Below are 26,963 nucleotides of genomic sequence, written 5' to 3'. Positions count from 1 at the left end.
AAATATGTCCAGAAGGAAGAGTATTTTTATGAGTCAACCCCGAAGTGGGACCACAGGATCCATTGCCAATGGAAAAGTTAATTAGTAAGAATGTATCATTAAATATCTGGACTGCTTATCTACATACTATTGGGGGCTCTACAATAATTCTCATAAACACATTTTATAAAACATTTGATCAAAACAAGTTGGGGAGAGAAATAAGCTAACAACAGTTTTTGAAAGATGAAAAGCTTTAAAATAGGAGTAGTTATAACCTTTTGATAAATTAAGGTAAAAGATGAATCAAAAGTTTCCAGCTTAAGTAGGTGAAATCAGAGAAGAGAAAAAGCAGATTGCATAGCACATACTTCTCTGACACCTGTAGTTTCTAAAACCATTCAGAACATTTTTGTTAAAATTAATTTAAACAAAATTTAATATATTTTTAAATATAAATTATATCATTTAATATAAATTAACCTAATTTAAATCAATTTTATTAGTAGTATTATTTAAATTTCTTTTATTAATACTATGGTTTGATTTAAATTTATTTTATTAATTGATATTGTTTATTAACTTATATTAAATTATAGTATGATTTATATTTAAAAACTCATTAAATTTTATTTAAATTAATACAATTTAACAAAGTAAATTTAACATAATATAGGTTGAATTATTTAATTTTAATTTTAATAATAATGCTCTTAGTTGTTTTGGAAATTACAGGTGGCAGGGAAGTATTAGCTATATTATCTTCTTTTTTCTCCTCTTTGATTTTACCTAACTTAAGCTAGAACCTTTTGGTTTATCTTTTGTTTTACTTTACAAAAATAAAAAAAGGAAGAAAAACACCTAGTAGCTACACACATATCAGCTTTTCCTTTCTTATTTCTAAATTTCACCTTAACATTTACATTATTTTACCAAAATTAAGATGCCATCAGTTGTTACTCCTGAGAAGAATATCAAAGTATATATTTTGCTTCGACCTGCCAAATTACTTGGAATCTTATTCCAGTAGACTTCACAGGGTTGGGAAAAGCAGAGTTCAGATGTGTCATGAGAGATTTTTATATATTCGGCTCACTCCATTGTGTCTAGGTGAGCCTTTGGGTTTCAATGCCTGGAAACACACTTCTTATATTTCAGAATTGAAGAGCTCTTGGAAACAGCGACCTCACTGCATTCTTGAGAAAAATATGTTATACGGGTACTCAGAAAATTACAAAGATTAATATAGATTCAAGATTCTTTTTAAGACAAGGGGTTTAATGGAGAAAACAGCAAGATAGCCTTAGAAATTTCATACTCCCTGCATTCTTAGGAAAAGCTTCTATATTGTAAAGAATAACACCAAACAGAAAAGTTCCTAAGAAAATATTGTGCTTTCAGTTTCCTTGTCTCATAAATTTTATTAAAGTTTCATTAAAGACCCTGTATTTGCTAGCCTTTTTATTAAATACTTTTTTGAGATATTCTATTAATGTCTATGACTGGATTTTATTTGGTCTCACATTAATGTCGCTCCCTGTGACAAAGGGTACATGGGAGGCAGGCAGGATCAGCCTGTCCTCTCCGAGGCACCAGCTGTCGGAACCAGGCTCTGACAGAGGTAGTGAAGGGCACTAGCGTCTCCTGGACTGAGCGAGAGGGTAAGTATCTGAGTAATATTAATTGTGTATAAATGCCACATTTTTTTATGCATTCATCTACTAAGTTGTTTCCACAATTTAGCTAATGTGAATTTTGCTGCTATAAACATTGATGTGGCTGTGTCCCTGTAGTATGCAGTTTTTAAGTCCTTTGGGTATAGATCAAAAAGAGGGATAGCTAGGTCAAATGGTGGTTCTATTCCCAAATTTCCAAGGAATCTCCAAACTGCTCTCCATATTGGCTCCACCAATCTACAGTCCCACCGACAGTGTAGGAGTGTACATTTTTCCTGAAATCCTCACCAACACTTATCGTTGTTGTCTTCATCATAGCTGCCATTTTCAAACGCTGACATTCTAACTGGAGTGAGGTGCAATTAAACCCCTAGCTCTCACCATGCACAAAACTCCACTCAAATGAATCAAGGACCTACGAATAAAACCAGAGAGCTTGCATGTAACAGAAGAAAAAGTAGGCCCTAATTCCAATCATATGGGATTAGTCCCAAAATTCCTTAATAAGACTCCTAGAGCACAAGAATTAAAATCAAGTATCAATAAATGAGATAGATTCAAACTAAAAAAGTTTCTTCTCCACAAAACAAACAATCTGGGAGGTGAATAGAGATCCTACATCTTGGGAGAAAATTTTTGCCCCATCACACATCAGATAGAGCACTAATCTCTAGGGCATAGAAAGAACTCACAAATCTGAATAACACACACACACACACACACACACACACACACACACAAACAAATAAATAAATAAAATAATATAACCTGGGCATCCTCTTTTTAAACCCATCGCAGATTTCAAGCCCACCTTCACACCACTGCCAGTGTCCCCGGACAACAGTGCCAGACTTGTACTCTAGGATCTTCTAAATATTTAGCACTTTAAAGAAGCCATAACCCTTTTTGATGTTTTACAGCATGGCCTTTTGCAAAAGAACTCTGTATTTGTAGACAAAAAGAGAAAGAAAAAAAGCTGATATATATATATGTATATAGATACTAGGTTTTTTTTTTTTGCTTCTTGTTGTAGTTTTTTTTTTTTTTTTTTTGCTATAGCTCTTTCTAAAAATTTTGTTTTGTTTGCTGTAGCACTTTTTGTTTATAAAATTTTGCTCCAGTGTAGCAGGTAATCATCACCAGTCTTCAATTCTGATGTACTTTTGTAAGCAACTGTACAGAGCAGCATTAGTGAACCATTAGCTCCAAACTCTTTTTTTTTAAATGATTATATTTGTTAAATTTAATGGCATTAAGATAAAAATGATACATTTAAATAACAGGAAAGATGAAAAATCCAAACCACCTGAAGGAGATCTCAGATTTAGAGAAGAAGAAAACCAAATATGATGTTGCAAAATGTTGAGAATATTTAGTTTATCCCAAATAACCTGGTACAAGTACTAAAAGAAAATTCCAGTGCAGAGGGCCTTATCATGAAGCTTAGTGGATAAATTCTAAGATACTTTTAATCCAAATACTAAGACCCCTATCCATTTTACTTATTTCCATTTCTATAGAAAAGTCACCTCACATTAATTCAGTTTTCCAGATGTTAAAAATGTCCAGAAGTAAGAGTATTTTTATGAGTCAACCCCAAAGTGGAATCACATGATCCATTGCCAATGGAAAAGTTACTTAGTAAGAATATTTCATTAAATATCTGGACTGTTTATCTACATACTTTGGGGGCTCTACAATAATGCCTCTCAACACATTTTTTAAAACATTTGATCAAAAAAATTGGGGGAGAGAAAGAAGCTAACATCAGTTTTTGAAAGATGAAAGGCTTTAAAAAAGGAGTAGTTTCAACCTTTTCGTAAATTAAGGTAAAAGATAATCAAAAGTTCCTAGCTTAAGTAGGTGAAATCAGAGAAGAGCAAAAGCAGATTGCATAGCACATACTTCTCTAACACCTGTAGTTTCTAAAACCATTCAGAATATTTTTATTAAAATTAATTCAAATAAAATTTAATAAATTTTTAAATATAAATTATATTATCATTTAATAAATTGATCTAATTTAAATTTATTTTATTAATTAATATTGTTTAAATTTATTTTATTAATACTATTGTTTGATTTAAATTTATTTTCTTAATTGATTTTTTAAATTAATTTTGATTAAATTTTAGATTGATTTATATTTAAAAGTTCATTAAATTTCATTTAAATTAATACAATTTAACAAAGTCAATTTAAATAACATTTAATATAGATTAAATCATTTAATATTAACTATATAATAAAAAAATTAATAAAATTAATTTTGATAAAAATCCTCTTAGTGGTTTTAGAAACTACAGGTGTCTGAGAAATATTAGCAAAAGCAATTCTAAGCAGGAAGTGTGAATCTGGCGGTATAGCGATACCAGATTTCAAACTGTACTACAGAGCAAGAGTAACCAAAACAGCATGGTACTGGTACCAAAACAGGCGGGTGAAACAATGGTACAGAATAGAGGACACAGAGACCAATCCACAAAATTACAACTTTCTTATATTTGATAAAGGGGCTAAAAGCATGCAATGGAGGAAGGATAGCGTCTTCAACAAATGGTGCTGGGAAAACTGGAAATCCATATACAACAAAATGAAACTGAATCCCTTTCTCTCGCCGTGCACAAAAGTTAACACAAAATGGATCAAAGAGCTTGATATCAAATCAGAGACTCTGCATCTCATAGAAGAAAAAGTTGGCTCCGATCCACATATTGTGGTGCCGGGCTCCACTGACTTAAACTAAAAAGTTTTTTTCTTCTTTTTTTTTTTTTTCCCCTCAGCAAGAGAAACACTAAGAGAGGTAAATAGGGAGCCTACATCCTGGGAACAAATTTTTACTCCTCACACTTCAGATAGAGCCCTAATATCCAGAGTATACAAAGAACTCCAAAAATTAAACCATAAGATAACAAATAACCCAATCAACAAATGGGCCAAGGACCTGAACAGACACTTCTCAGAGGAGGACATACAATCAATCAACAAGTACATGAATAAATGCTCACCATGTCTAGCAGTCAGAGAAATGCAAATCAAAACCACCCTGAGATATCACCTCACTCCAGTAAGATTGGCATCCATTATGAAGTCAAACAACAATAAGAACTGGCGAGGATGTGGGGAAAAGGGTACACTTGTACATTGCTGGTGGGACTGCAAATTGGTGCGGTCAATTTGGAAAGCAATATGGAGATTCCTGGGAAAGCTGGGAATGGAACCACCATTTGACCCAGCTATAGCCCTTCTCGGAATATTCCCTGAAGACCTTAAAAGAGCGTACTAATAGGGATACTGCCACATCAGTGTGCACAGCAGCACAATTCACAATAGCTAGACTGTGGAACCCACCTTGATGCCCTTTAGTAGATGAATGGATAAAAAAAAAAAAAATGTGGCATTTACACACAATGGAGTATTACGCAGCACTAAGAAATGACAAAATCATGGAATTTGCAGGGAAATGGATGGCATTAGAGCAGGTTATGCTAAGTGAATCTAGCCAATCCCTAAAAAACAAATGCTAAATGTCTTCTTTGATATAAGGAGAGCAACTAAGAACAGAGCAGGGAGGAAGAGCATGAGGAAAAGATTAACATTAAAGAGAGACAAGTGGTGGGAGGGAAAGGGAGAGAGAAGGGAAATCGCATGGAAATGGAAGGAGACCCTCATTGTTACACAAAATTAAATATAAGAGGATGTGAGGGAAAAGGGGGAAAAAAAAACAAGGGAGAGAATTGAATTACAGCAGATGGGGTAGAGAGAGAAGATGGGAAGTCATCCCTTAATTATTTAGGAAAAGAACATATAAATAACAGGCTAAAATACTTTTTTGTCTCATAAATCCAAGATTTTTGACACTTTCATTTTCTTAAATGGCACTCTATGTAACTCAAAAAAAAAGGGGGGCCCTGAAAGAAATGAAAGAATAATCTTATAGAAAATTATTTTTAAAAACTTGAGTCAACAACTTCGAATCCAGAAAAATACACTGATATAATTTCCCCTCCTAAAGATGGAGCCATAAAATGGTACAGCCTACGTCCTCTAACTATGTCAATTACATCAATTATTTAATAATTCTACCCTCAGTACTTTAAAATATATCCAAATATGTAAACTATGGCAGTAAAGAATATACAAATCACAAGACATTTCAATTTTACTCAAATAGATTTATTAGGCCAAACCAAAATTATAGGTTACATTCAAATACTAGAACCAAAATTCTAAAATTAGACCATTTATTACTTTACTTTTATTCTTTACTGAATCAACTCTTCTTCCTTAAAAGTTGGTTTCAATTGCCAAACTATAAGTCTCTTGTCTTCTTACAGTATTGTCTATCTCAATTCACCTCCTGTCTCTTCTACCAAAAAGTGGAGGTACTTAATAACTTAAAATAGAATCCCATCTTAACTTAATACTTTTCATCGTGGATAGTTATAACAAAGGGATTAGTACACATTTCAGGTAAAATCAAAAGACAGAAACCAGACAAAATACCCAAATAGTGTACTCACTTCTTCAGGCTATTAACAGTATGGAGAGTGCTGCAGACTTCTACAGGTGCTCCCTATGGTCAACACTGACCACACTCAAAGGGATAACACCTTGTCCAGCTCCTAATGAGAGCCATGTGGCCCAGAAGAATTCTTAGGCTTATGCAAGCCCATGGAGATTATTATAAAATTAGACAAACGTAAATACCACAAGTCTCAAGTAAGATATCCTCTGAGCTACTTTAGCAGAAGGAAATAAAGCCCAATGCATGCACTCTAGAAACATTATCTGGAAGTATATTTTGAAAAGATCTTATTTAAAATATTTTCTCGGGAATTAATTTCTAACATTTACTAATTTCCCTGCTTATCCTAAAAACAAAGAAAATGTATTTACATTTTTTACCATTTTCCTTCCAAAAAGAAATAAAAGATAAAAACCCAAAGGCAATAATATAAAGAAATCTTTCACTTTACCAAAAAATACAACATTGTTTTTTTTATGTATATAGCTTTTCCTGTTCACTGCAAATATATTCAGAAATATATAAAAGTGTTTTACATTCTATCTAATGGATCAGACACATGTTCATTGCAAGTGAAATATTCATCTGCTTGGGGGAATCTCAATTCTTGCTTTGTCCTATAGCAAAGGAAAGTTATCTCTGAAAAAAAATTCTGTATCTAACAGTTTTCTGAGTCATATTCTATTTCTATCAACTGTCAATGAACAACTTTAAACTGGTAGTTATAAAGAGTCTAGAAAATTTTTCAAAACTTAAGATATAAGGGGCCATGTATGAAATATGATATGTCAAGAGCTTTGTAATGTTGTGAACAACCAATAAAAAAAAAAAAAAAAAAAAGATATAAGGGGCCAGAATATAACTCAGTGAAAGAGTATGCCCAAAGCCCTGCATCCAATCCATCGCACCACAGAACAACAAAAAAGGCACCAAAAAGAAGAAGGAAAAAAAAGAAAGAAATTCACTGTGTTGGTTTCTATTATAGTCTGAAATAACTGTGTTTTCTTTTTAGTGTTTCAGGAATAATTCTGAAAATCAAAAGTTTTATAGTTCCAGTCAATGCCCCCCAGTCCTTCTCTATTAGAAAATCAGCATCTAACACCTATATATCCACCTGCACAACCGATCAGGTATCCACCTTCTTCTTCAAAAGTGAATTTAAGGTAAGAAAGGATCTAATTATGTGCCAAGAAAAAAGAAGATGTTCTTTGCCTATTTTTTCTCCATTAGGCTAAATAAATAAATAAATAAATGAATCATTTTTATGCATTCAAAACTGAAACTCCTTTTGGCCCACCCTCAAGTTCCTGAACGTTTCAGCTACTCACCAAGACACCATGTATTTAGAAAAGTAAAGATGAAAACGTGTGTTTTCACTACAGACACTAGGAGTTAAGCTAAAACCGAGAATATATTTTTATGAAGATATTACTCACAAATCATTAAGAGATGTCCCGAAATGTTTGCACTGTTTACATTAGTAAAAATAAATTTAGAATTTTCTAGTTCGTGAGAAAATGTAAAATGACATCATGATTAATTTTTTTAAAAAGCAAAAATTTATAGGAGAAACTAGAATCCTGCAAATATTCTCTGAAGATATGATCAACTTTCATTTAAATGAGTTGAATAATCACTCTAATTAGAAATCAGAGTTTTAACCCATTTCAAGTATGAGATCTTCAGAGTATTGTTAAGCATACGACAAATATGCTAAAGTCAGTTTGGGAGTTTGTAAAGAAAAACTCTGATGGGGAACCAGTACTATTAACAGACCTCAAGTGAACTGGCTTAGCTGGAACAATAAATCACCATCATCTCTCAACTCAGAGACAATCTACTTGGGAACCTAACCATAGGAGACAGGTTCCCACACTCCAAGACAAAAATCAATATTAACAAAAACAAAACCAATCTGTAGTAACTTAAGACTATGGTGTTAAACTGCGCTCCCATGAACACCTCAGATTTGGCAAGCCAGCAACTTCTCTACTACATTTCAAATTTTAATGTAAAGTTGTCTCAAGAAAAGGATGACAAAATTTTGAAAACAAATAATTTATACTACATAAAAGAGTATAAGACTTGCAAAGCATAAATTTTAGTAAAATAATCTCATACTTAAACTAATATACAGAGACTTCTCATTAAAGGACTCCCCTGCCTCTTGGATATTAGGGCCCTACGATCACACCTGTATTAACTCAAGTTTAATGGCACATACACTGGCATAAGAGAATTCTAATGAAAGCAATGCCTTACATATTTAAGGTGTAGTTCCTTTTATAACCACTCAGATGAACACAGAAAAACTAATTATAAAAAGAATAGTATTTATCATCCATTAAATAACATATGTATTTAAAATTTAAAAGTATAACAAAATCTCATTTAAAACCCTGCTGAGACAAGACAGGAATTGCAACAGTACTGGGCTGGGGTTGGAGCTCAGTGGTGGATTGCTTGCCTCACACATGTGAGCCACTGGTTTCACTCCTCAGCACCACATATAAATAAAATAAAGGTATTGTGTCCATCTAGAATTAAGAATATTTTAAAAAGTAAAAGAAAACAGTACTATGATTTAACAAAAATGATCCTATGCTATAATGACATAAAGACATTTGGAGAATTTATTTTATATATTAAGATACGTGCCCAAAATGATCCATTTCTACATGGGTCTACTCATCTGTAACAAAATTAATGGTAAAGAGGTAACCCAAACAGGAGTCAGAAAATGTGGACTTGGACTCTCAATTCTGTTCTGTTCTTGGGCAAATCAAACTTATTGGCCCTACCTTCTCATATACAAAATGAGGTCAACACACCATATAATCATAATGTTCAAAGTCACTTTCAGTTATTGAAAAACAGATAACTAAGCAGAACTCCAGACTAAAATAAAATCCTATTTTTAAACTTTTAATATCTCAGCTGCATTATCTCCCTAGCCACATTCAGTAAGAATAGGTGTAAAGAAAATAGCTGTAATGAAAAAAAAAATTGTTTTCAAAGCAAATCTGGTTCCCACCCAGAAAGAACCCTTTCTCCCTGACTTCCCTACCACCCACTGGTTTCCCCATTCTGTCCAAACCAAACTAACACCTCAAGAACAAAATTCTGGCTCTAACACAATGACAGGATAGTCTCTCTGACAACACAGCTCAACTCTGGAGTGATGCTAACTTCTTACACTGAGAACTTCATAAGGAGACAAAAAACTAAAAGCCATGTTAATCCTATGTAATGGACAGACAGTAGCTGGGTCATGAGAACACAGCACAAAACAAGATCAGTGGGATGCGCTCTTAAGAAAGGCCTTTGATTTTAATCCCCCAAGGATTAAAATTCCCTTAGTCTGTAAGATACATTTAGTTTTCTGAAAGCAGTAAAAGCACTTTTTAACTTTTAGAATTTATTTTAGTTTACAGAATAAACATAACAATAGCTTCTTGTGTATTGTGCCTCTACAAGGTTCTAAGAATTATGTTAAATAACTAACACAAATGATTTCTCTCTCACACATAATCCATAGTAAAAGCTAACAAAAATACTGCAAACTGCTCTCCTTCCACTGCCCCTACTTCCAGCATTCCAGGTCACATTATCCTGACATACAAGAGTAAAGGTTAAAAAAAACAGGGGCTGGGGACGTGGCTCAAGCGGTAACGCACTCGCCTGGCATGCGCAGGGCGCTGGGTTCGATCCTCAGAACCACATAAAAATAAAATAAAGATGTTGTGTTCGCCAAAAACTGAAAAATAAATATTAAAAAATACTCTCTCTTAAAAAAATACATAATATGTAATAAAAAATGATGAACTTTGCTCATATATTAAGTTTATTGACTAAGGTAAGCTCCATGAGATAATGGAGAGATCTTTGTTTCGTTCACTGATATTTCCCATATACACAAAACAGTTTAGCCCATAATCGATGCATAAATATTTGAACAAAATATTTTTCAAATATTTTCCCTCTCATTAAGTTGATTATCACCGTGATGGCTAACACACTACTTTTAATAGGATGCCAATCTTAGGCTACCGGAACTAATGTGAGTTTAAGACTACAGTAGTATTAAGAAATTATTTTCCACTATGACAATTATGAGGCAATTAAATCAAATATGTATGGTAAAATAAAAAGTATTCCATATTTCCAAAAACTTATTAATTTGAATTTAATCAAAAGTTAAACTTACCTTTCCACAATCCATTCTGGTCAAATTACTTTTTCTCCCTTTAATTCTTTAATTTTGGCATTAGGAAGATTTGTGGCAATAATATGTGTTGTTTTGGATCGGGAATAATATACATGGTATTGACCTCCATGTAACATCATTAGCTTTCTCAATTCCTCAGCAGAAGGATCTGTAAAGTCAACATTAAAATACATTAAGAGTTTCATGTACGAGAAAGAAGAACACTAAGGTGAGTAATACCTTAAATACACCAACTTAAAGATCACTGGTTCACTTTCTCCTTGGCTTTGTTGCCATTAAACAAAGATAGGAGAAAAATCACAAAGTGATAAAGCTATTTGACCTTAGCACATCCTCTTCCTCTGGATACCAGAAACAGTCAACCAATACAAAAACATCTACTCTAATAAGAGATGCCTAAAAGAGCAAACAAGGATCTCAAGTCACACAGAAATTACAAAAAACAATTTTTTAAATATTTTATCATATTTAACATATGTCCTTAATACTGGTATCTCGTTTTTTAAAAATCTTTTAACTCCTTCAGAATAATAAAAGAGTAATCAGATAAATTACTCATACTTACTATAAGTAGACTTACTGCAGGGCTTATAATAGACTTGGCTCTTATGAGGCTTAACAATTTTAGTTTTTATTTAAGAAAACACTTAAAAAGTCAATTAAATATGTATGACTGCACATATGGTACAACGCTACATGCTGTACAATCACAGAAATGTAAAGTTGTGCTGCAATTGTGTACAATGAATCAAAATGCATTCTGCTGTCATATATATCTAATTAAAATAAATTAAAATATAAAAAAATTTTAAAGTCAATTGAATAAGTTAATCTCATTCAATTCCATAATATAAAACCTCATCAAGGCCAAAAAATAAAATTCATTAATACAAACAAAAACTAAGAAACACCATTTTAAAAACTGTTTGAAATTATTTTATTCTGAGTAAAACTATAGCAAACATCTTAAACATCCGAAACTTTTAAGAAATACAAAATCAATATGATGTATGCTTTCCCATAAAAAAGAAATATGATTAACTAAAGTGATGTTGTATCCTACATTGCTGTATCATGTTAAACCATTTTCACTTTTCTGATTCTTTCACCTATCATCTTAATGAATGCTCTAAATCACACCTTCCCTAACAACTGTACCCGAGGGAAGTTTCCAAAGGAGCCTTATGTATCTGCCTTATTATTCAACAACAGTTTTCCTTAAGCCCAAGCAATGTATGTCCAAGTGTTTAAATGTTTTTATAACGACACCTCTCTAATTAGGTTTCAGTCTTCTGTAGAAAGAAGAGGGAGTGTGGGGAACAAACTAATAGCATGTATATGTGTGTGTGTGTGTGTGTGTGTGTGTGTGCGCGCGCGCCAGGTTTGTCTAATTATTGATAAATTCTTGAAGCACAGTATTCATTTCATGCTTTTTACATGTACTGGCAATGTCCAACAGAAATGAAATCCACAATGCACAATATATAATTTAAAAATTTCTTGAGCCTCATTAAAAACATTTTTAAAAAGCCAGGCATGGTAGTGCATGCCTATAATTCCAACAACTCAGGAGGCTGAGGCAGGAGTATTACAAGTCTGAAGCCAGCTTGGGAAATTAGCAAGACCCTGTTTCAAAATGAAAATTAAAAGGCACTAGGGATGTAGTTCAGTGGATTTTTAAAAAAGTGAAATTAATATTAGTAATATTTTATTTAATCTATTAGATCCAAAATACTATTTTGGATATAATCGATATATAAAATTGAGATTTACATTCTTTTTTATATTAAATCTCCAGAATATAGTAGAAATTTTATATTTAAAACACTCCTTACTTTAAATTTTATATTTAAACCACTTCTCCAGTGCTCAACACATGTGGAGAATTAAAATTATACTTCTGAATAAAATGAATTCAAAATTCACAATGGAAGATTTTTAAAGATCCCCAAAACTAAATAATAGTTTTATCATTTAGTTTATAAATCTATATAAAATGGTGGTGTGAAACAACTAGACAGACGGGAATCTACCACTTACTTACTTTCTCTAAATTAAAGCAAAGATTCAAGAACTTAAGTGACCTTATAAAATGACAAATAAAGAATACTAAATTAAAGGCTAGAGTACAGTACAATAGGAACCCCAAATCCAGTAAGAAGCACAAAAATCTAAAAAATCATTTTTGCAAGTTAATCTCTGACTTTCCTAAACTAATTCCAATCCTATTAACCGATGTGGTTCCACATCCTATGTGAACCTCCTATGAAAAATTAAATACAATATATATATATTTTTTATAACTTCATAATTATAATTAGATATTAATATGATGATAAATAAGCTCTAAATTATTACTTCCAACGTTATTTGTTATTTTAATGCACCTGTGTCAACTCTGTTGAAATATTCACAGAAATGAAAACTTGGGGCTTAACAGGATTTAAGTTATTTAAGTAGAAAATAGCTAGCTATCCTCTATTTAGTTAGTCAAAAGATAAGTCAGGAACCCACTAACTTTGCATACACATACTCTTAAAGCACTCTTCCCTCTACCACTTGAAATAAAATCTTTGAAAACTAATTAAATTTGGAACTGGAAAACCTGGAGAGTTCATTGTTCTTGCACTGCATGAAGACACACAGCCTATCTGAAGCTCAAGTTTGAAAGCTCTTGCAAATTCTTCAGCATGAAGTGAACCATAAAAACCAATCTAATTAAAAGGTGAAATCAGGGCTGGGGATGTGGCTCAAGCCGTAGCGCGCTTGCCTGGCATGCACGGGGCACTGGGTTCGATTCTCAGCACCACATACAAACAAAGATGTTGTGTTCGCCGAAGACTACAAAATAAATATTAAAAATTTTTTTTAAAAAAAAGGTGAAATCACATAAACTATGTCATCAGACTGACCCAACTTTAATCCTGACTTTGGCTTTCACACCCTTTAGCTGTTTCGGCTTTTTTCTTTCTTACAAATAACAAATAAAAGAGTAACAATGATCTAAGTCTGTCACATAGGAAGCCCTCAATATGAAAGCTGCTGTACAACATGATGACATTAGAACTCCTTTCAAGTAATGTATATAATTTGAGGGTCCTGACCTGGACCCTTATAAAAATAGAGGTGGGGGAAGACGATATATAGACTACCATGTGGTAGCCCTAACTTTCCAAAAAAAAAAACTGCTGACAGTGTACTAAGGACAGTGGCTAGGGATTACTCTATCAAGACATATCCTGGCATGGTATCTTCCAGCATACCTAGTAGTTGGTGGCTGCTCTTATTTTGAGATTTAAAAACTTTTTCAAAATAGGGGCTATCACTCAGCAGTAGGGCATCTACCTAGCATGCACATGGCCCTGGGTTTAATCCCTAGCAAAACACACACACACACACACACACACACACACACTCACACACACACACACACACACACACACACTTTCTTTCTCTCTCTCTCAAAACACACATATACACACACATACACACACACACATACACACACACACATTCTCTCTCTCTCTCAAAACAGTATTTCTTTCTGGTTCTAATTCTTCAGTAGTAAAGCATGCTCCCATCTTACAACCTCAAAACAATATAAACAAATAGCTATGAAGGTTTACATAATAAATTCATTTTTTATATGTAAGATGCTCCTTTAATTCATCAAATGTGGAGTTAATTACAAAAAAAAATATTTGGAAGATAGTGTCCAAAATCATGAAATCTGTATGCACTGTGTGACATACTGCCTGCAGCAGATAATTTTCTTCATAGCACTGGTAATTTGAAATTACCTTCTCTATTTGTTTACTTTATTGTCAATTCCCCCCTGTAACATATGCTCCTTGTGGACAGGAATTTTCCCTGTCTTGTTTTCATATCCTTTACACAAAGCAGATGTGCAGTAAGTATGTGTTGAATTAATTGACAACCTCAATGCATCACAGGCGCCCTCCTGGAGTCCACCTCTCTAGCACACATGGAATGCATGTGGCAGCAATACTTCCTTCCACACACATACCACTCATTTACTAAGATGACAGACACCAAAGCAAGATGAAGGGCGTTCAAATTCTAGCTCTGGCACTAGTTAGTTATGTGGACCCCAAGAAAGTTTCTTATTTTCACAGAGCCTCAGTTTCCTCATATGTAGAACAGGGATAACAACAGAGGGCTGTTGTGGAGACTAAATGAATTAAAATTTATAAATGACTGAGAAAAGTACCTTGAACAGAAAAAAAAATTATGTCAGCTATTACCTATGTTATTAGTATTAACATTACCATTTCTTATCCCAAAGCAGGAAGGAAGCAGCATCAGGTGAGGCTGCTCCACCCATAAAATTTTTCCAACTCACAATTCCTCCTAACAAATCTTTCTCTATTGCTCACCCTTCAGTAAGTTTTCATTTAAGAATGTCCTTAATGTATGGCAAGGAATAAGAATAGAAAATGAAAAAACAAAAATAGACTAAGGGAAATTCAACCCTCCATCTTTACAATCAATGTCACACCCCAGGGAGTGTCAGAACTAAAAGAGCTTTTCAGAAGTCTAATGACCATTTCATTTCCCACAGCAGTACACACAACCTAATGAAAGTAAACAGACTGAACCAATTCAAATAGTTAGCAGATAAAATTAACATCCCTAAACCCTCATTACACATCCTTCTGAACATATTACTTTTAAATTAATAAGAGTATGCAAATGACAATATTCCAGCCAACAAAATCATTACCCACAAATCTTTTAGTGAGGACCTTAAAAAAATAAAACAGTGTTTCTGAGGCTCATGGCTTCATAGGTGACTTTACCAATAGAAAAAAGTAAAGTGTTGGTTCAAATGAGGTTTTTACGGAACATGTGCCAAAGAGCTATTTCCTTAAAGTTCTACTAAGGTTTTACATAACAAATTATTATTCATTCAATGTCCCTGATATAAGTTTTTATAAATAGCATTAATTTTAGGCCGATTAATTTTGAGTACTGGAACCCTTTCAAAATCAATGTTCATTGTTGTATTCTATGCATAGTGTAAAGATCAGAAATACAAAAACAACAACAACAAAAAAAAAAAGCCTGGAAATATCTGAATGCTTTAACATTGCATTCTATACTATAGTTTACTCCTGACAATCCTACCAAGTAATATAATCCCCATTTCAAAGGAAAACAAATCAGATTGGTGAAATGAAGTTAACTTTCCAAAATCACATGCAGCTACGAAAATGGCCAAAATTCAGATTCAGGTCCAGTCTTGTGAAAGTCTTATTCAAACAACATTTTTTTTTCTTTTTCTTTTTGGTACAGTGCTGGGAATCCAATCAAAACCAAAGTCTAGAGCGTGGTAGGCAAGTGTTCCACCACTGCGCCACTCCCCAGCCCTTGCTCAACCTTAACAGGTGGCAATCCTAGAATGAGAAATTGGTTTCCAGGTGCAGGTTAACACTGAAAAGTCATGTGATCTTGGGCAACTCAACTCACCTCACTTAGCCTCATTTCCTCATTTGCAAAATGAGAGACTAAACTAGATGAAAACGAAGGTCCCTTATAAAACTGTTACATGATTCCACACACTAAAATCATTATCTCCAGCACATAAAATCTGAAGATTTCTTCTGGTGACAATCACATTCATGTGTTCAGAAAACATTAATGTATGGTTGTAAGTTTTCAAACAAATCCCTGTCACTTGAATTGCACATCTGTTACATATGCATATTCTTATTTCTTTTTGCAAGTTGTGCCAAAGTATTTGCCCACCCACCTGCCTTTTTTTTTTTTTTTTTTTTACAAACTTCAACGTGCCAAAGTCGTTAAGACCTGGATTTTATCCACATATTCTGGTTATCTTGTGGTTAACACAAGATAACCAGAACATCTCTTTTCCCTAACTGTCCCAATCCCACCAATAATACAGTGGTGCAATTACTGTCCACTATATATAAAGCGTTGTCTCACTTGAGCTTTCACAAAAATAAACAGATCCCCAGTCTATCTTCTAGAGATTATTATACTTCAGTAGGCCTAGAATGTGGCCCATTTCATATTAAAAAGTAAATATTTAAGACGACTGTGTTAAATTAGCATGTGACTGAAAACATTTCAACATTCAGATGTACAAATACAAAAACATTTTACTTATTTGCCCAGTCAACTAATATTTATTGAGCATCTACAATGTATTAGGTAAAGTTCCAGGCACAGGATACAGCAATCAACAAGATTCAAGTCTGTGCTCCAGGATATTTGTATTTCATGGCCAGACAAAATAACAGGTCAGAAAAATAATATCAGTTCTGTTACAGATAAATGTAATAAAGAGAAATAAAGTTGGATTAGGGGTTAGAGAGCAACTAGAGAGCAATGGAAACCAATTTTGGATAAAGGCAGTCTGAAAAGGAAGGTCTCTTTAAAGAGGCACAGTCTGCATGATGAAGATCTGAAGAAACAAACGGAACAACAAACCAGGTGCAGCGGCCCATCCTGCAGTGGTTCAGGAGACTGAGGTGGTAGGATCCCAAGTCTGAGGCCAGCCTCAGCAACTTAGCAAAACCCTAAGCAATTTGACAAAGTCCTGTCTCAAAATTTAAATAAAAAGGGCTGATGATGTAACCAAGTGTTAAAGCATCCCTAGGTTCAATACTAGTTTATGAAGAAAAAGAAAAGCAAATTTAAGGTTCTGAGATTGGTTAAGAATTTGGGGATACAGAAAAAGATACATTGAATCCCACCAAAAAGTGGCCATCATGCAGGAAACACACATGAACCACCAGAATGCAAAACAAGCAAATGGTAAGCAATCCAGACCACATCCTTGGCTCAAGTGTTTGCACCCAAAAAGTAATACGATGAGAGGGCAATGAGCATGCATAGGGAAAACTGCAACAGGCTCTAGCTACTGTACTTCCATAAATATTAACAGACCAGACCAAGGGGAAGCTGCTTTTTGCTCAAGACAGTCCACTTTCTCTACTGAAAACACAGGTTTAAAATAAATGTTTCTAGCAGTGATGATATTAACATTTACATCTATGAACTGACTTAGGGAAAGAGGCAAAAACTGATTTAATCTGGGTCTTCATAGATGCACTGCATTACTAATTTACAGAAATCGGAAGAAAAGAATCTTTTCATGAGAGCAAAGTAAAAAGACAAATCTAGAAAATCAAAGTAAACCTAAGAATTTGCAAGTGAAAATGCAGGTTAAGGACTAGGACTAGAATGCCTCAACCCATTTATCCAAGACCCAGCTTAAAAATTCAGTTGCTTTATTGAAGGAGATTCACAAAGGCTCCCACAAGCAACTGCTTCCGTTTTCCTGTTCATCTCTATTCTAATTCACAGAGATTATTTATAAGTCACAAAATCCATGTTCTCTATCAACTGCCTCTTTTCACACATCTTCCCACACAAGTAGCATCCAAAATATGTTTGCTTAGTCAATTAAAGTAGAATAAATGTGATGGAAGGTTTATTAATTGGAAAATTCAACATAGTAAAGATGCTAATTCTCCCCCAAATGAACTACAGTTTAATTTAATTACTATCAAACCCTAGCAAGGTACACAATAGAATTTTATCATTTATTCTAAAATGCATATGGAAAGGCACAGGCCTTATAATAGCAAAAATAATCTTGACAAAAGAAGTAGTAACTGAGAGACGTTGTTCTACACCATCATAAAGCTTACTTACAAGAGCAGTGTGGTACTGATAAAGTGGAACAGTGGAAACAGTGGAACAGAGTAGGAAACTCAGAAAAAGGTTCCACTCAGATATACCCAAATGATTTTTTAACAAAGGTACAAAAGTAATCAAGGGCTGGGGTTGTAGCTCAGTGGTAGAGAGCTTGCCTAGCATGTGTGAGGCACTGGGTTCGATTCTCAGCACCACATATAAATAAAATAAAGGTACGTTGACAACTAAAAAAGTATTTAAAAGAAAAAAGTAATTCAAGGGAGGAAGGATAGCCATTTCAACAAAGGGTTTTGAGTCAAGGGGACATTCATGGAGGGGAAAAAAAACCTAATCCAAATCTCAAAACAAATGTAAAACATAAAACTTAAAAAAGTTTTTACAAAAAACAAAAACAAACAAACAAAAAACTCCTGTGTGTGCACACACGCACACACCCAGAGAAAAATCTTTAGAGTCTGGCACTAAGCTATGTTTTTAGATCTGAAAGCACAGTCTGTAAAAATGGATAAATTACACCTTGTAAAATAAAAAAAGTTCATGCTCTGCAAAAAAATCAAGATGATGAAAGAGCTGGGTATGGTGGCACATCCCTATAATCCCAGAAGCTGGGGAGGCTGAGGCAGGAGGACCTTGAATTCAAAGCCAGTCTCAGCAAAAGCAAGGTGCTAAGCAACTCAGTGAGACCCTGTCTCTAAATAAAATACAAAATAGGGCAGGGGATGAGACTCAGTGGTCGAGTGGCCCTGACTTCAAATCCCCAGTAACCACCTCTCACAAAAAGATTATGAAACAAGCTATAGCATGGGGAACAGAATGTACATACCACATATATGACAAAGAAATATAAATTATGTATTATATAAATATAAATTATATAAATTAAAACCATGATGAGATATCACTGCACACCTACTAAAATAGATAAAATAAAAAACAATGCTGGCAAGGATGCAAAGAAAATGCATCACTCATACACTGCTGGTGGGAATATAAAACAGTAAACACTTCAGAAAAGTTTCTTATCTTACAAAAACTAAGGATGTCAAGTTTTACACAAACATTTATAACACAAAACAAAACAAAAAACAGGAACTAACCCAGATGTCCTTTAATGGGCAAATGGTTAACACTGCCATATAGTCATGCTATGGGATACAACTCAGCAATAGGAAGGAAAAAAACAAGTTACACATCTAAAAAATTTTATGAATCTCCAGATACAAATGCTGAGTTAATAAAAAAAAAAAAAGGGTCAATCCCAAAAGTTTACATACTATAGTTTCTATTTATACAACATCATTATATGTTGAACAAATGACAAATGACGAAATATAGAAATGGAGACCAGATTACTGGTTGTAATAAATTAAGATAATGACAAGCACAGAAAGGGAAGTGGGCATGGCTATAAAAGGGCAACATAAAATATTCTTCATTTTTTTTTTGTAATTGTAGATGGACAGCATTATTTTATTTATTTTTTTAATGCGGTGCTTAGGATTGAACCCAGTATCTCACATGTGCTAGGCAAGTACTCTACCACTGAGCTATAACCCAGCCACACATAAAGTACTCCTGATGGAAATATTGACTCTTCTCAATGTCAATTTCCTGGTTGTGACACTGTACTATTGCCTATTACCATTGGGGAAACTGGGTGAAGGGTTCACAGTATCTTTCAATATTTATTTCTCACATTTGCCTACGAATCTACCATATTTTTTTAAAGTTCAATTAATAAATAATCCTGTACCAAAGAAGCATATAAATCTATAATTATTTTTAAAAAGTCTTAAAAATAGTTCTATGACAAAGAAGTTAACCTTAATAAGGAACAAATGCTTTGAGGAGAAAAAAAAGAATGGGCTCGCAGAAGCAGAGGCAGAAGCAGAGGGATCTCCTAAGTTCAAGTTCAAAGCTAACTGGATTGGGAGTAAAAGGGCTTATGAAAAAGGCCTGGTGGCAGAATTAGGAGTTTTAAGGGAATCAAGAAAATTCAGAATATTAGTTAAGGTCTGTGAAGAGATGGCTAAGAATCAACAAAAATACAATGTCTTATCTTACTTCATCTTATGCATTACTCTTTTTACTTTCTAATTCACTACATAAAAGTTGCTAATTATTTCATAAATTAATTCTTAATAAAAAGAATTCTTATGAATTGTTAATTCTGTTTAAAAGTTGTGAAATATTCACTAAAACTGAAACTTTTTCTAAAAGGAAAGTTATTTTAAATCACAACTTGAGTATCACCATAAAATTCAGCACAAGTTTACCTACTGAATTATAACATAATATTTTTAAAAGGGATAAAGGAAAGGGAGAATAATGATGAATCCAAATAGAAAATATCTTACAAGTCACACAAAAATCAGTCATAAAGTAGAATCAGAATTCCAGTTTTCCAAACAAGAAAGTAATGACTGCAGTATTTTTCTCCCTTACACAAAGCATCTCCTTCCTCTTATGTGAATAAGGGTATCCCTCATGAATTGAGGACTTCTGTAACTGGCTCATGTGATGCATAATATTTTGTTTACTCGTTTATTTATTATTTTTGGAACTAAACTGGAGCTGAAGCTGGCGCCTCACACATACTAGGCAAATACTGATCTACATCCCCAGTCTTTTTTGAGACCAGGTCTCTCTAAATTGCCCAGGCTGGCCTCAAACTTGTAATCCTCCCACCTCAAACTCCCAGGCAGCTGGAATTATAGGCACATGCCACCATGCCCACTGCTTTTATTATAATTTCAACTATTTTATGGTGCATATAATGAAAATCAATAAACCTCAAATTTGCCAATATTTTCAAGAAAAAAAGAAAATTCCTGAATGTGACTGAAACTTCCTGAAACTTCCCAAATTTGCACCAGCATAACAGTCTTAGATGAAACTCATTGTTAATGAAGCCTAACAAAACTCCTAATTACAACCAATACACACTACCCTTACTAAATGAAGCAAATGCATCAATTCATTAATACTTTAATTTAGCAAATTTAGATACAGTCACTGCAGAAGCATCAAGGATACAATAGGGATAAAAATATAGCTCTTGCTCTTGTCTAGTAAACAGGCAACTAAAGTAAGGCCTAATAATGGTAAGTAAGATACAGACACACAAGGAGCCACAGCTCCAGAAGAAACTATGAAATCACTTAAAGTATATGAAGACAATCAGATAACCAAGGGAAAAAGATACAGGTATTAGCCAACTGAAAAGCAGAGAGGGGAAAATAAAACACATGAATAAAACTATTTTCAGCCATTCACTTAAAATTAAAAAAAATATTTATTCATTCTCTCTCTCTATCTCTCCAGTGATCGTAAGATGACAATTCCCTAAGAAAATGAAGAAAAAACTTGAGGAATAAAACCTGATAATTAATAGCCAAGTGCTACCTGACTTTACAGATTGGAAAAAGATAAATCTAAAGCAGCTATATGGTAGCCAAAAGAGAAGCAGCTTGGTGCCAGTAAAATCAATAGAAATTCATGAAATACAGGTACTTGGCACTTCCAAAAGTAGTTGTGTGAATAAGTCTTAAAACAGGAAACTGATGGCTTAAACTACTTAAGGGACAAATTAGAACTCCCAGATTTCTTCCCCCACTCACAAAGACTACCAAACTCCTCCAGATACCAGTCTCAATAACAATAGAAACAGATGATAGGAAAGGAGATGAAAAAAGATAGAGAGATTAAGTGAAATTTTACTTCCTAAACCCTAAGAATTCTGGTACTTTCCTCTCCGCTCTTGACAACCAAAATGTTGGCAGGTAGGTTTATATATTTCTCCTGGCAAGAGAACAAGAGATTCTTCTCTGGGAAATCATAGACTCAAAGAGGGTCAATGAATAATCACATTTGGAGATTTCCCAAGGAAATCGGTCCTGTCAGACTCCCCTATATGCACCTTGCAGTTGTCAAGCCCACCCATATGCAATGAGTTCCCAGTCTGCTGTTTAAGCAAGACACCTACTATTCTTCACTTTAAACCTCATTTAACTATGTACTTTGATAAAATTAAAGGTGGGATGAAAAGGGGTAGAGAAGGAGTAATATCTAAATAAGGACTTCTTTTAATCATTTAAAAATAATTTTCATATACATGACAAATAATTAAAAGAAGAAAATTTGAAACAAAATATATTCTCAAGCCTAAAAAAGTACATGTCAAAATAGGTACCAAACAATAAAAAGTACTCAACCTGTATATCCATTAACATAGATGGCAACTCCACTAAAAATAGTAGATCATGTCCCATCCTTCTGTAAAGCAGCATCTGTTCGAAACTGTTCCTCCAATTTTTGGAACTTGGCAGCCATATACGCACCCTAGAATTATAGAAAGATAAAACAATTACAAAGGTTATATTTTCTCCCTCCACTCCCCACTCAAGAAACTTAAATTTTAAAAATAATAAGACAACCTTATTCTGTGCTAGTTACTAGGATAAAATGATGACATCCTAAACCTGAACCACACAGCAAGGTAAAAAACAGGTAGATCAAATAAAACTCTTCCCTCTGTCAACTCAATTTTAATATTAATAACCTTATTACACTCTTATGATATTACTTTTAAAAGGAAAAAGTCAACCATAATAAATTTAATGTCATAAAATTTTTTGTGACATTAAATTTATCATATTTATACTGTTCTTATTTACATATACAATTGATTGAGTTACACCAAAGTTTAAAACAATCAGATATTTAACAAGTGGTCTAAGAGCAAATTTTTAGAGTGCCTTCTACTATTTCTATATAAGAAGCATAAGATGAATCAATTAAACAAACCAGCAGCCCTCTACACATGGGAATTAAGAATACAATGAATGATTCCATGGCTAAATTCTGGATCTAAGTAATCTACTTGACAGTAGCACTAATTCCACTAGGTAACTTCAACCTCAGAAAAATATCAAAAGCTATCACTTAAAACACAGTGATTTAAAATTTATGCCTTAAGCCACATTATAAGCTAAAAGAATGAAAAATATTTTTATTCTTTAAAACACACCCATTTTTCCCAGCCATCATTTTCAGCTCGCTTCCTCCATCCACCTCGCTTCCTCCATCCACCTCGCCTCATGGTGGAGCTTCTGTATTGGGGGGGGGGACATCAATTTTATAACACAATGTACTCCTAATTATCATTTTATTTCAGTATTAAGAAAAATAAGAAATTAAAATAAATTCAAATGCTCAATTAATCCAATACCTAGTAAATTTTTTCCAAAATATATTATTCTTAGACTGCTTTACAAGTGAAATTTGTCCCTAAAACACCCTCCTAGAGTTTAACTACTGTAAATTTCAATTTTTATAGATAAATTTTTATGCATTCCTGAATAGGTATCTTAACGTTCACTCATATAAAAACATCATCATATGCAACAAACATGGCCACACTTATTAACTTGTTACCATTAATTAATAAAACATTTCCTTTCATCAACCATCGTGTAACAGCTTCAACTCCTGTCTTTGTTGTTACATAGTGGATACTTACAATTGTGCTCACAGTGTAATTCACCAATCTACAAAAAGCCCTAAAAGAAGTCAATTAAAACAATATGTCATAGAGGACATGATGCAGAAAGATTATCATGTATAATAATTGAGTACATCTGGCATTCTCCTTAAGGCAACACTTAGCCAGCCAACTATACTGTAAAAACCACCAGGATGACCAAATGATGGCCATCACAAGTGTTAGGCAGGCTTGATGTCTTGCAAGACACAAAATTATTTATGTCAAAATGACACTAAATACAACTCCCTGTAAGGTCAAATTTTTTAACTGAAATGGCCACACTGCATTAACCTTCACAAATTTAATATAACGTCTATTTAGGATTTTCTTCTAGTCACTGCATAGGTTTGTATCAATGGGTTACTATATGAAGCCTTAAACATTATCAAAGTGAGGCTCAGTTGATAGCACGTACAGAGGCCTGAGTTCAATCCTCAGCACCACAAAAAGTGCGTCAATTAATAAAAAAATTTGGAGGACTTTTAAAAATTGTTTTAAAAAATTATCAAAGTCATCAAATGAGCTTTGTTATGATTAATGAGAATTTTTTACTTAACACCACTTTAAAACATGATGAGAAAGACAAAGCATTTTCTTTCAAATACTCTTGTTCTTGGTATACTGTGGGGTTTAGTTTCTCTTTACTGGCACATAGAAATAATTCTCAAAGAGTTAAGTCCCAGCAGAGGATAATATAAATGTTTTAGGGGTATATGCAAAATGCTCTGAAAATAGAAGGTAAACTGATTAACTCTTTGGAGAGAACTTTAAAAGTTTGCTATACGCAGGAGCATAGAAACCTGATGTGTTCAATATCAAGTCCCAGAAGTGCCATATTTTCTGTTAAATATTTCTTCTTTGCCTAGGCTCCCCCAACAAAGTCTTCACCCCTTATTTTAAGGGAGTTTAAGAAACGTTTTAAAACATTTCTTACCTTCACATAAACTCTGAATCCATATGCCTAGTCTTACAAGTCAAGAGCTTGGGAGTTCTGGCCAAGGATGCAAACTCACAATAATAAAACTATTAAACTACTAATTTTAAAGGTAAATCAAATAACAAAATATATTTTAAAAGCTTAATCCATTTGCTCAATCATTTAAGTATCCCACTTATTAAGTTCTACTATAGGCCCACTGCAAAAGGCCAATAAGAGGGCTAGGTTTAGCTCAGTGATGGAGCGCTTGCCTTACACGTATGAGGCACTAGGTTAGATCCTCAGGACTATATAAAAATAAATAAATAAAACAAAGGTGTTGAGTCCATTTACAACAGAAATATATACTTTTTTAAAAAGCCAATAAGAAAATCTTTACTGATGGTTTTAGAATAGACAAGTATAAAACAAAGCTGAATGCAGAACTTTATATATAAATTGTTTTTTAAAAACTTGCCTCCAGATATAGAAGGCCTAGGGAAAGTAGAAATTACTGGCCAAGAATCACAAGAGGACAAAATCTACAAAGAAAATATATCAACTCAGTTCTCCTCCCCAAAGCAGGCACTTTTCCCTCTGAAGGTATTCACCAGTTCTCAAGGAGTGTCTGAAAGGCTGGGCAATGTTTTTGACAATCATGGTGCTAAGAGAATAAGAACTGGAATTGAAGCATCTTCCAAGGATACACATGTATCTCCCTGCTTGGGATTAGGGCCTTGGGTGGAAAAATAAACTGAAAGTAAACTGATTACAACTTTGCAGAAACTGAAATCTACCTTACATTATTTCTACTCTGAAAATAGTTAAGGTGCTCCTGGATTGCTAAAACTTCAAAACAACTAGAAGAAGCAAATGTAAATCCACTATGGATGATAGCAACGTCCTAAACTTCACATATTTCTACGATCAATTTTGCAAATAAAATATAAAGTCTGTGACACAAAGTACAAGTAAAAACAGAATAATAAAATCACAGACCTAGAAATACTGAATTTAACACAAACTTTAACCAGCATAATTACTATGTTAAAGGAGATTTTAAAAAAAAAAAAGTTCTAAACTTTAACCAAAAAATAAATGAGCACAAGGCAAGAAAATACAAGTCCTACAAATAAACTCAAATGGAAGATTTTCAGCAAGACAGGATGAGGCACCCTGGAGCGCAAAGCAAACTACATGATTCAGCTCCACAATGCTACTTAGAGGACAAATTTTAGCATGCAGCAAAGCCACCATCTGACCACCTCAAGTGTAAGGCCAAATAAAAGCAAGATGTTGCAACAGGAAACAAACCACCCTATGTTTATCAACACTTCTGTTAATACATACAATTCATACTTCACCGAGACCCACATGCACCTCCTTTCAGATACTCAAAACATTATGTTGCAAACATTTAAAATACACTATGTATAAAATTGTCATTAATCCTGTAAACGATAGGTAGTCAGACAATAAATACTTCCTGAGTAAAGAAAGTAAACTTACAGGTAACCTATAAAGCACAGTAACAGAAATACATCCCAAATATATGGTTGCCCAATACATCAATATTTGAAAAGATCCTGAGTTTTTAATTTTAGCTTTTATTTCTCTTAATAACATTTTTCGAAATATTCACACTCAAATATTTACTAAATCTACTCATCAATCACAGATACCTCTCCCCCAAAATGTGGTAACACAGGTACAACAGCAAGTAACACACCTTCAACGCTAACGCTAACGAGAACCACACAATAGATGGGAATTAATGGCAAATCATCCAGAGAGCTGCTTATATAATGTAAAATCAGGAAGGAGCAAATGTAAAACCCTGTCTTAACTGGGCATGATGGTGCACACCTGTAATCTCAGTGACTAGGCAGGCTGAGACAGAATTGCAAGTTTGGGGCCAGTCTCAGCAATTTAGTTTCAAAAAATAAATAAATAAAAAGTTTGAGGATTTTGGCTCACTGGTAGAGAGCCCCTGGTTTTAACTACCAGTACCCCAAAAACAAACAAATAAAAAGTGCCTATTCTTAGAAACTGTAATGTGTCAAGATGTAAAAGGCCTAAGTTCCTGCAAGCAAGTAAGGACCATCACAAAAAGAAAGTGGCTCTGCCAATGTCCCTATAGATAAATTCAGAGAAACGTTCTTCCCTCTAGGTGACTGATTTGATTCTTCAAATTAGACATTTCCCTAAAAGGGAGTAAGGCAATCAATCAGCATACTACTTGACAGAAATATGCCTCAGAAATAATGTGCTCCCTGTTTTTATTCTTGGTTTCAAGCAATGTTTTGAATTATGCCTTATTTAGTAAATCTGCTCATTGAGAGGCAACCTCTTAGTATTGACAACTAACCAATTATCAAGATTAG

The 26,963-nt window shown here is 33.7% G+C and overlaps 1 protein-coding gene across 1 annotated transcript in view; it reads right to left on the bottom strand.

The window, feature by feature from the left end:
- Positions 1 to 10,410: 10,410 nt before the first annotated feature.
- Positions 10,411 to 26,963, bottom strand: part of LOC308649514 (uncharacterized protein) — a gene marked incomplete at its 3' end in the record, with an annotated part of 38,571 nt that continues 22,018 nt past the window's right edge. Inside the window, exon 6 of the mRNA XM_081295047.1 lies at positions 10,411 to 10,559. Within this exon, the coding sequence (XP_081151173.1) occupies positions 10,411 to 10,559 (149 nt within the window). The remainder of the gene's footprint in view (positions 10,560 to 26,963) is intronic.

This window comes from Spermophilus citellus, assembly GCF_964194105.1.
Source record: "Spermophilus citellus genome assembly, chromosome: 5".
NCBI lineage: Eukaryota > Metazoa > Chordata > Mammalia > Rodentia > Sciuridae > Spermophilus > Spermophilus citellus.
Note: the sequence above shows the minus strand (reverse complement) of the source record. Positions and strands in the feature narration are given on the sequence as shown.